Here is an 11288-nt window from a genome sequence, read left to right as displayed (position 1 = left end):
AGTTGGCAAAAGTCCTGCTAAATCTCTGTTTGAAATTCAGTTGACAATGAATGAGATCAGTCACATTGCATTGCATGTGTTTGAGCTGCCAACATTTAACCTGAGTTTCAATCAGATGCATGATCTGGATGAGGATGCCCTTAAAGGGATATTGTTGACGCTGAGGTTCTTTCTGGATTACAATAACCTGATCACAATCAGGTTTCTGTGGTCTGCCTGCTCTGGAAGAGATTGGTTCCTTTGGGAACACTATACAGTTAATTTCCACACATTTTTGGATCTTCCCTCTCTCCAGGTTTTCAGTCTTCTACAGCTGGAGTTCTCAGACATTTCCAACAGTTTCTTACGAACCGTGAAAGGTTTCACAGTCATGGGCTTACGGGAAATGGTGGGACTCCTCCTCAACATTAATCCTATTCTGGCTTCAGAACCTTTCTCTCTTTTCTGGAAGCTCATCACTCTTAGTTCTGTTTCTGAGGAAGAACCAGATTCACACAGTTCATCCAGAGGTGCCTACATCCTCAGAGCTTTAAAGCTGGAAAGCAATAATTTGACATTTTAGCCTTCAGAAGTCTCAAAGCCTTTCGGGGATCTTCAAACAATAACACTGTTCAACAATCTTATCAAGGAGCTCCAAGATGGAGTTGTTGTTCAAATAGTCCATCTGCATACCTGCAATCAGAGCCAGAACAGGATCACCAAGATCAAAGAGGGAGTTTTAATCGATGTAGTTAATTTGAGGTTTCTTGACCTGTCAAGGAATTATCTGTCCAGACTAAGATCAAACATACTCCGGTTGCCAAAATTTAAAGGAGCTCTATCACGCTTTTCCAGTTGAGTTTTTTTGCAAAATTTGTTAAATTATGTGTAGGCATTTTTAAATCCATCAGCCTCGCAGATTCCTAAATATGGCGCAAAAACAAGCTAGCTGGACATGTTTGGCTTGAATCTCCAGCCTGTGTTACCCAGAGTGCTAAATGCAATGGGTGCTAAAACTCCACCCTTATATGCAGAGACTGGTTTATGGACGGCCACCCATACAGGCGGTCACATCACACTCCAACGAAAATACGGTAACGTTAGCATACAGATATCACGGAACCTACCTTGGCTAGCCTGAGCAATATGATGACAGCTATGAAAAAGCGTGACACGGCTCCTTTAAAATGTTAAACATCTCTGGTTATCATAAATTATATTCATTGTGATGCATTTATTGGAACAGGTGCTCCAGAAATGCTGGATTTACAGTTGTGTTCAAAGAAATAGCAGTGCGTTAAAAAAAGTGAATAAAGTGCAAATATATATATATATATTTATCCCAATTTCCCAATATCCCAATTTAGTAGCCAATTGTACCCTCCTCTAATTCAATTTGAGTTACTGTCAGATACCATGTCCACACCCCACCCCCTGGCAGGCCGAGGAAGAGCGACACGCCTTCTTCAGGACGTCTCATCTCTCTAACCGTGTCCGTGGTTCCAAGGCGTCCAAGGCGCTTATTGTACGCCGATCAGCTAACCCTGCCAAGACCCTCCCTCTGGAGCGCGAGCTAATTAATGCCGCTCCATGTGAGCCGGCCAAACTTGGCTTTTGGCAGGACCGGGAATCGAACCCCAGTCCCCAGTGTACATCTTAGCCTGTTGCGCCACCACAGCCACCGCAAATATTTTTTCATAGTTTTTAGTTCCGTATTTAAAATGTTGTGGAAACATTACACATTCAATTCCAAATGAAAGCATTAGCACATTTTATCAAGTCTGCATTATTCTTTTACAGGAAGCAAAGCAAAGTGTCAACATTTTTCTCTTCAAACTCTCTTCAAACTGTATAAACTTTTCAGAAACTGCATTTTTAATGTCACCCCAGAAGTTTTCAATGGGGTCGAGGGATTGAGCTGGCCACTCCATTACCTCAATCTTTTTTGTCTGAAACCAAGATGTTGCTCGCTTACTCGTGTGTTTGGGGTGGTGGTCTTGTGAAACACCCATTTCAGGGGCATTTCCCCTTCGGCATACGGCAACATAATCTCTTCAGGTATTTTGATGTATTCAAACTCATCCATGATCCCTGGTATACGAACCCAACACCGTAGAATGAAAAACATCCCCACGCCAGGATTTTTGCATCACCATTCTTCACTGTCTTCACAGCATACTGTGGCTTGAATTCAGTACCCAGGGGTCGTCTGACGTACTGTCGATGACCACTAGACCCAAAAAGAACAATTTTACTCTCATCAGTCCACAGAATGCTACGCAATTTCTCTTTCGGCCAATCAATGTGTTCCTTGGCAAATTTTAACCGATTCTGCACATACCCTTTTTTCAACAATGGTGCTTTACGGGGGCTTCTTGCTGATAGCTTAGCTTCGATCAAATGTCTCCTGACTGTAACAGCACTTACAGGTAATTGTAGATCATCTTTGATCTTTCAGGAGCTGATGAATGGCTGAATCTTTGCCATTCTGACTATTCTACGATCAGTTTTAACACTAGTTGCTTGTTTTCTTTCTTTGTTGCCATTTTAAAGCATTTGAGATCATTTTAACTGAGCATCCTATAATATGCTGCACTTCTTTATATGTTTTCCCCTCTCCAATCAACTTTTTAAACAAATTACGTTGTTCCACCGAACAATGTTTGGAACGGCCCATTTTACTTAGGAAATATATTTTATAACTGTGTGAATTTTTTTCACTGTGTGATATTTGCTCCCCTTCTTCTTTAGTAAAGGACAATTAATTTCACTCTGTTTTTTCACAGAGTGAATTAATTCTTTAATTAAACTCTACACTGCTAACACACCCCTTTCAATGAATGAGTCAATTACTCAGAACAAGCAGCGTGCATGTCATAACAGTTGGGTCTGTTGTTTTTATATTAAACTACAACAACTACAAGTAAAGTATTTGTCATGCAGCAATATCACTATGACTAATAACAGTGGTTCATCAGGTTACTGATGTTTTACTGCCGTTTTCTTGAACACAACTGTAAGTGACAATTATCTCAGTTTAGTGCCCTGCTACAAAAACATTTTTCCAATGATTTTGGATCTGAGCAATGGGGAAAGGGGGCTTTTGCTAAACTACATGACTTACAGGAGCTTTACATCCAAGCAAATCGGACCACACTCTGCAATTAAGAAACCTTTGGCTTGAAAATCCACAGAATAACTCCCTCACCTCATTCAACATGCACACTGTCCCGCACTGGAGTGTTTGTCAAACAATAAAAGACATATTATAAAGCCACAGATTCTTTTCTGAGGCCAAACCATTCAAGGCATGTTCTGCCTAGGGCAACCCATGGTGTTCCAGTTGCCCTAATTTCTGGTTGACTGAGATAAAATCAAGAGCAGCCACCATCGTCTCTATGTCTGTCCAGCCCAGTTGAGGAGAGGGGGGAACGCATTCCAGGCGGTCGGCAGTTTGCTGCTCAGGGCTCTGAAGATCAGTCACATCCAGGAGGCCAGTAAACGTGAGGCAGGGGGAGAGGGAGGCAGGGGGAAAGGGAGGCAGGGGGAGAGGGTGGCAGGGGGAGAGGGAGGCAGGGGGAGAGGGTGGCAGGGGGAGAGGGTGGCAGGGGGAGAGGGAGGCAGGGGGAGAGGGTGGCAGGGGGAGAGGGAGGGGGAGGCAGGGGGAGAGGGAGACAGGGGGAGAGGGAGGCAGGGGGAGAGGGAGACAGGGGAGAGGGAGGCAGGGGGAGAGGGAGGGGGAGGCAGGGGGAGAGGGAGGCAGGGGGAGAGGGTGGCAGGGGGAGAGGGTGGCCATGTGCATGAGGAGCAAAGCAGCCGCATCTCCAGATCCAGAGGTGCACGGGATCCTTCCTGATCACACAAACGGCAAGTCTGCGTTTGATACATCAATATTCCCATCCCGGGAAACTACAGCTGCAGAGCTGTGAACATATTTATGTCCCTTTCAGGGACCATACCCTATAGCTATGTTGCTGTGGAGATGAATAGCACTTTTAATTTGACTGGTTTAGTATCCGGTTTTCCAGAAGCCTTTGTGAAATGGGTCATTCCTTTGGGCTCCCAGCATCCAGGCCATCAGCTTTCTATTGAGTTAGTCAGCCATAAAGACCATGAAGACGTACTTATTGCATAGCCACTAATTCACAAATGTCTATCAATGGCACAGCTCATGGATCTAGCAAAGCTGCTTGAAACTCAAGACTGGCCAATGAACTGGCCAATTTTACAAATTGAAATTGTTAATGAAAATAGTTAAAACTGAAAATGTGATTTGATTCTATAAAAATGTCCAATGATTCAATGGGAAATCTTTGGCAAAAGAAGTTCACTGAACATGCAATCTCACAAGCAAAATGGAACTTAATATGCAAATACCGTGAAGATGGCATGCAGTTGGCGTCTCCTTAAGATTTGACTGAAGAAATGTGTTTCAGGCAGCAGAATTACCGTTGTAATGGAAAAGAATGATGCTAACTAGCTATACTTTTAAATCATGTATTGTTATGCATGATAGCTAGAAAAAACCTTTGGTTGAGAACTCTGAATTCAGCCAAAAATGTATCGTTCAATCAATGGCAAATACCACTTTTTGTCAGTAGATGGCAATCACATATAAGAAATGGGGAGGAAGGGCTTGCAAGTTCACTGTAAACTGAAATAGCATAAAGATTTACTATATTGCACAACTGCGCACCTGTTTCCCCTTCTGAATGTTTGTATGATTGATGACACTGGGGGTTGGCCCACATTAGGGTGCACTCCTCGACCAAGCTCTGCCACTGTAGGACCCTGGCTGATTACAATGGTGGCCCTCACTTAATCAGAGACAACCATGTGCATCTGTCCCCTTCTGCCTCTTCCTCTCTTTGTGGTCTTCTCCTAACCATACCACCCTACATCCTTCCTCCTCTTCATCTTCCTCTTCCTTGTGGATGAGCAGGCACCTGCCCCTGTTCAGTGTTTGCCTGAGCAGGTTCCTCCATGAACCAAGTGTAGTACTGTAGTAGTACTGTAGATCAGTAAGTGTAGTACTGTAGTAGTACTGTAGATCAGTAAGTATAGTACTGTAGTAGTACTGTAGATCAGTAAGTGTAGTACTGTAGTAGTACTGTAGATCAGTAAGTATAGTACTGTAGTAGTACTGTAGATCAGTAAGTGTAGTACTGTAGTAGTACTGTAGATCAGTAAGTGTAGTACTGTAGTAGTACTGTAGTTCAGTAAGTGTAGTACTGTAGATCAGTAAGTGTAGTACTGTCGTAGTACTGTAGATCAGTAACTGTAGTACTGTAGTAGTAATGTAGATCAGTAAGTGTAGTACTGTCGTAGTACTGTAGATCAGTAAGTGTAGTACTGTAGTAGTACTGTAGTTCAGTAAGTGTACTACTGTCATAGTACTGTAGATCAGTAAGTGTAGTACTGTTGTAGTACTGTCATAGTACTGTAGTTCAGTAAGTGTAGTATTGTAGTAGTACTGTAGATCAGTAAATGTAGTACTGTAGATCAGTAAGTGTAGTATTGTAGTAGTACTGTAGATCAGTAAGTGTAGTGCTGTAATTGTGTTGCACCTGTGATCTACAGTAATTTGACAGCAATTTGTGACTGGGTGATCTTAGATGTGGGAAACTTCCCTTCATAAATAAAATCCAAGATTCACCTGACAAGCAATTTATCAAGTTAGCTGATATTAGATCAATACCATGTCACTAAAATTTAGTGAGTGTATTACTTGACATATTATGATGGTTGGATGGACCATTTTGCCTATGATGATCATACTTTCTATTTGATTTTATATTTAATTGCATGCAATAGTTGATTTGCTGATTTCAGTATTTAACATGAGCATCCAAAGGCATGGTCTGCCAGTGCGGAACAAACTATAAAGGCCTACCAATTGCCTTTCCCTTTTTTTATAATAATAAAACTTATATAGTGAGGTGTGTGAATTAAATCTGAGCAACAATAACCATACAATAATATAATATGTATTGTTACACACTTGTACAAGCTACAATTTCAAAAATGAACTTCAATTCACAAATGTCTGCAACACAATGTTTTTCTAAATGCTTTAGATTTAAACATACATGCCTACATCATACAAATGTGTATTACTGTTTTTTTAATGTAACATTGTAACCAAATAACTGTATTATCTTGCATTACTTTAATGTTTTTATTTAATAATAATAATAATAATAATAATAATAATAATAATAATAATAATAATAATAATAATAATAATAATAATAATAATAATAATAATAATAATAATAATAATAATATGCTTTCGGTTCTGTCGACCTGTATGCGCTTTGTTCTTTCCTTGCCATGATAAATCCCCAGCGGAGAGAGAAAGTATTGCATCACCGACCTCTCCTCACAGCATTGGTCGCCATCCATTCCTGGATCAGCACAGATACTCACACAGATGGTGTAAAATATCACATCTGTCTGGAAGCAACACAATAAAAGAAACCATTAAGCCCGAGTGGGGCTTCTCGGACCGCGACCAACATGTCCGGTGAGCACTGAGTGCTGTTGTGATTTCTGATTTGATATTTCATCGCGGCCGTTGAATAAGGGTCTTGCGTCTATCTGAAGTCTCCAGCGAGCGAGGAAGATGGCTGCCATGAAGATTTTAACCAGTACTGGACTGTTTTTGGCGTTTTGTGCATTAGGATTGTTAGCAATGGCCATCTGTACTGACTATTGGTACGAGACGGATGCGAGGAGGCATCGGGAACGGTGTAAGAATTATGCCAACAAGAGAACTGACCCTGGATACATTTACATTTCCAACCTTCCCCTCCGAATGCCTCCGAACGATATCAATAGAAAAGGGAAAGGGGTAAGTGTCGAAGCCCTACCGCGGGCTAAGCGGCACTTCATGGCCTCTGCCTCAGCAATGGAGTCTCACTGCAGTCGGCAGTTCAACTCCACCATCTCCGGGTTGTGGAGAAAGTGTCATCGAGAGGGATTTGACCTGGAGACTGAAGACCTCATCTATAAAGGTTAGGATTTAATTAAATAACGTGAATCATACGTTAATATAAATATTACGCCGACGTTAATGCCCATCAACGATGTCAATGCCCATCAACGATGTCATATCAGTAAGAAATCATATGGTAAAGTAGACGGTGAATGACTGGACCACAATCCACACACATTAATGTCGTTTCTGTCGCCGTTTAGATTCCCGTAAGTAATTGGCATAGCGCCTAGCACAGCATTATTCACATATTACCATCGTGATTGTACAGCCTAGAGATATTCTATGTCCGAAAAAAGTAAACATGTTTGCTTGTATTAATAGCATATATCCCATATCTGAACAATGTGTGTTTAGAACGAGGCTTAAGACATTGATCGTAACATTTTAGGACAAAGAGCATTTTTTATGTTTTTCCCCTTTTGCTTAAGCGGTAGAGATGGATTGTTTATTTCGTGTTGCGGTGCTCATTGCGTGGTGCTGACGACAAGACGTAGCATTATAACAGTGGTAAGAAAATCCTTCTCTCCGTGGTGCTGAATTTTACGCGCCCATCCCTGCTGTCATTACGTGTTGGCGCACACAATGTACCAGGGACGGAGAGGCAGGACCGTGGCGTTAAGAGGAGCTATCCCAGGTGTCATTTAGTCAGATCGTTTTTTCCGTGTGCATGTGACATACGTTACATCCAAACACACTATGTGTATTATAATTGACATGATATCTTCACTGTTAAGAAAAAAGAAAAAGAAAAAGAACGATGACTGAATAATTTATAAACATCCGGGTACGTAGAGATGTCAGCTGCAGAAAAAAAATACAGTGTATGGACTGCAAATGGCACTCAGTTAAGCCGAATTCAACCACATAGCCCATTTTCCACCTACGCGCGGATGCTGTTTCCCGATTTAAATTCTGCAAATCAGAGGTGAGGGTAAAATATTTCAAATAAAATTAGTGAGGTAATAACTACGCCACAATGATACAATTGGAACAAAGTTCTAATGGAAAATGTGCAATTACTTTGAGATTACTTTGTGGCTAAAAACATGTTTTGTTCTGCACAAGCCGAACAGCTATGTTATTAGGCCGAAATGTAGAGGTGATAGGTCTACTGAGTAATTCATTGTCGAACCTTTGAAGTGTACATGGATTCAACGCATCTATTCTTGGCAATTTTAAATTTGCAACCATTGAGTAAAATAAAGGGGAAGGGCTTTGTCTAATTCAGCTCAATTTCAGAAAGGAACCATGCTATCTGAATGTTTTTGCATTCTGGTTTTTTCCTGAAAACTGCTAACAATTAAGTTAACACATCAAAACAAAATATAGAAACGAATTTTTGGGAATACCGATTTATTACCGTCTGTCAACATACAGTACCGTATGCTGGTTTTGGCAAATCTGACCTGCCCCAATGCAATGGATTTGGAACGGCCAATTAAAGATGACTTTTAAGGTCTTCTCCGTATTGAAAATAATCGTTTGGATTGTAATAACAAGGACACCTTTCTCTTTCAAAACAGGATATGTGTTAAACGGATTATGAATTAGTATATAATTTATGTATATTCACAATTTATGTCCAGGATCCAGGTCCTAACCATATCTTTTGGCTATACCATATCTGAATTGTGTGATCACATCTTCACAGCTTGCTGCCAGGTATCCATTTGTGCTGCCACATGAAACCACACATTTGGGGCAAAGGTGTACACTGTTTACGCTTCACCAGAGACAGTCCATGACACGCTGGAGCTATTGCCACAGCGTACGGATGTGTGTGGGCAAGTTGGTTTCCTCAGCACAGCTCATTTCCTTCTGGGATCATCCACGGCCACACTGTTGTGTCAAATGATGTTTAAGAGCTAGATTTTAACGGCATTTTTAATGGACTCGTGGTATGCGCCTGTGTAGAGAGTGTCCTCTGGAATAACAGAAGAGCTGTGGACAAAGAGTCTGCTCACTGCCAGTCATCGTGTGAAGTAACACGTATGTCCACAGCTGCTCTGCCTGAAACTGAGTGTGATTGGCTCGAGTAATGACCTGGTGATACACACACTTACTGAAGTTCAGTTACAGGGATGTGTTCATATATTCAGTTGTCATACAATCAGGATTTGATATGAATCTACACAGTAAAATGTGAAGTATGACCATTCAATAGGGTCCATACTCTATCAAAGCCTGAACGTGTTACTGTGTGGGAGCAGATATTTAATTTGTCGAATGGACACTGGAATTTTATAGTCTTATTACAGGAAACTATTTTGATGTTATGAAGACTATTACCCTTCACTTCTGTGCAGTACACGAGTACATGAGTACAGTGAAATTATATTATTACTGTTGCCACAGTAGGTCTGTAAATGTGGATGTTTCCCCATCTAGCTTCCCAATCAGCTACAGCACAATGTAACAACAATGTATTTATTTAACGTGATAACTGCATGAAAAGGTAAGAATGTTCAGAATAGCATGTCCAGTTGAAGTGTTTGTGCAGTGTTGAAGTACTTTGTTGCAGTAAGGACTTTTTGGTTTGAATATGGATTGTGCCAGTGACATTTGTCCTGAGTAGTCCCAGAGGCAGGGTAATAAATTAAGTTTTTCTGGTGCTACTAAGGTCAAATACATTGCATCACAGAGGAAAAAAAAAACAGTTGCACAAACCTTATGGATAGCTTTTATAATATTACAGAGCCATTGCAATTTGGAATCATTTAGCCCTTGGTATTTGCCAAGAAAATAACTTGATACATTTTAAAAAGAGACGTAAGATGCACTAATTGGGTTGCAGATGACAGGCCGCTGTTTATTTTGGTTCTTTGGTCGGTTATTTAAGTTGGAGAGATGTCTGTGTTTTTGTGAGGCTTTTATAACAGTGAAATTCTCTCTTGTTTAAATTGTATTCATTTTTATATTGTTACTGTATTAATAATGAATGCACTTAAACAAAGATGTTTTTTTCCTAGATTTTGTTTACATTTTTTTTTTATCACTGTATTAATGTGTTTTTTGCTGTAATGTTTCTTGTAATGTTTGTTGTGTGTGGACCCCAGGAAGGCTAATGGATTTCTCCGGCATGAGCTCATGGGGATCCTTTAAATAAACAAATAAACAAACCACAGCACAGACCACCTCGGGCAAGTACGGCATTCTGATTGGCCGAGACATATCACATGGGTGGTGATTAATTTTGTATAACCTCGCTAACGAGAACAGATCGAACAGGTGTGTATTATTTTTTCACAGCTAAAATGTCAATGCGCGCAACATATACTGTTATGCAGTGCATTGCTAATTCATGTACGTAGTCTGGTTATTACAGCCGAACTGGTGACAAGAGTTACTGAGGCTGTGTCTGAAACGCTCACAATTCACTAATTACAATTCTCTAACTAGTGAATGTCCATATAGTGCGCCGTATAGTTGACTAAATAGAGCGAATTCGGACAGCAAACATCGTCTTTTGCAAACAAACAGCGTCATCACTTAGGCAGCGTGCTGCAGCATACAGCCCTATAGCCAGAGAGCTAGTGAACCTTTCTTCGGCATTAGCTTTTAGTAAGGCCATTTTGGCCTGCGCGAGCAATTCTTTTCTCAACAATAAATTGTCCATAGCTACCTTAATATGGAAGCACATCCACACCTAAATTCTAATGAAAATGCGATTACAGTTAGTTTTCATTCCATGTGTGTTAAAGCCATGTCATAATTAAAATGAAAATGAAAAAAACACATTTTATATAAGTTTCTTATTGTACCCGCATTATCCATGACAACAGTCTAATGATAATTCAATTGGCCATTTATCATTTAATGTTCATGTTTTCGTGGCACAAGAGTGACATAAATCACATGAAATTGCATTGTTTCCCTTTGCATTAGATTCGCACATGGTCATGCAAAAACCTTGCCAAAAATCAAATGCCCTCCCTTGCATTTTCATTTTCAAAGTCAAAAGACCTGTCAATCAAAGGAAGGGGGCGTTACTGGCATACGTGTTTCATGGCACAGTATATAGCCTATTGTTATTGCATACATTTCTCACTGAATGGTTTCAGATCTTTATACAAAAATGTAAAAATGTATTTTATTGAATGAAAAAACACCCAAATCACCCATGTGAAAAAGTGTGAAAAACTTAACTGGTTGCACCACCTTTAGCACTAATAATTGTCACCATATGTGTCCTATAATTTGATATCAGTTTTTATATCAATTTTATATTCTCTGCAGGACTGCTTTGTTGGGTTTTTGAGCATGAATTGCTTGTTTCCGGTCTACAGTATTTTTACAGCAGTTATGTTGC

At 40.3% G+C, this 11288-nt stretch overlaps 1 protein-coding gene across 1 annotated transcript in view; it reads left to right on the top strand.

Annotated features, from left to right (window-relative positions):
- The first annotated feature begins 6423 nt into the window (after positions 1–6423).
- tmem276b (transmembrane protein 276b) overlaps positions 6424–11288 on the top strand; it is a 30277-nt gene continuing 25412 nt past the window's right edge. The window contains exon 1 of the mRNA XM_061246073.1: positions 6424–6995. Within this exon, the coding sequence (XP_061102057.1) occupies positions 6605–6995 (391 nt within the window). The 5' untranslated portion in view covers positions 6424–6604. The remainder of the gene's footprint in view (positions 6996–11288) is intronic.

This window comes from Conger conger, chromosome 6, assembly GCF_963514075.1.
Source record: "Conger conger chromosome 6, fConCon1.1, whole genome shotgun sequence".
NCBI classification, from domain to species: domain Eukaryota; kingdom Metazoa; phylum Chordata; class Actinopteri; order Anguilliformes; family Congridae; genus Conger; species Conger conger.
Note: the sequence above shows the minus strand (reverse complement) of the source record. Positions and strands in the feature narration are given on the sequence as shown.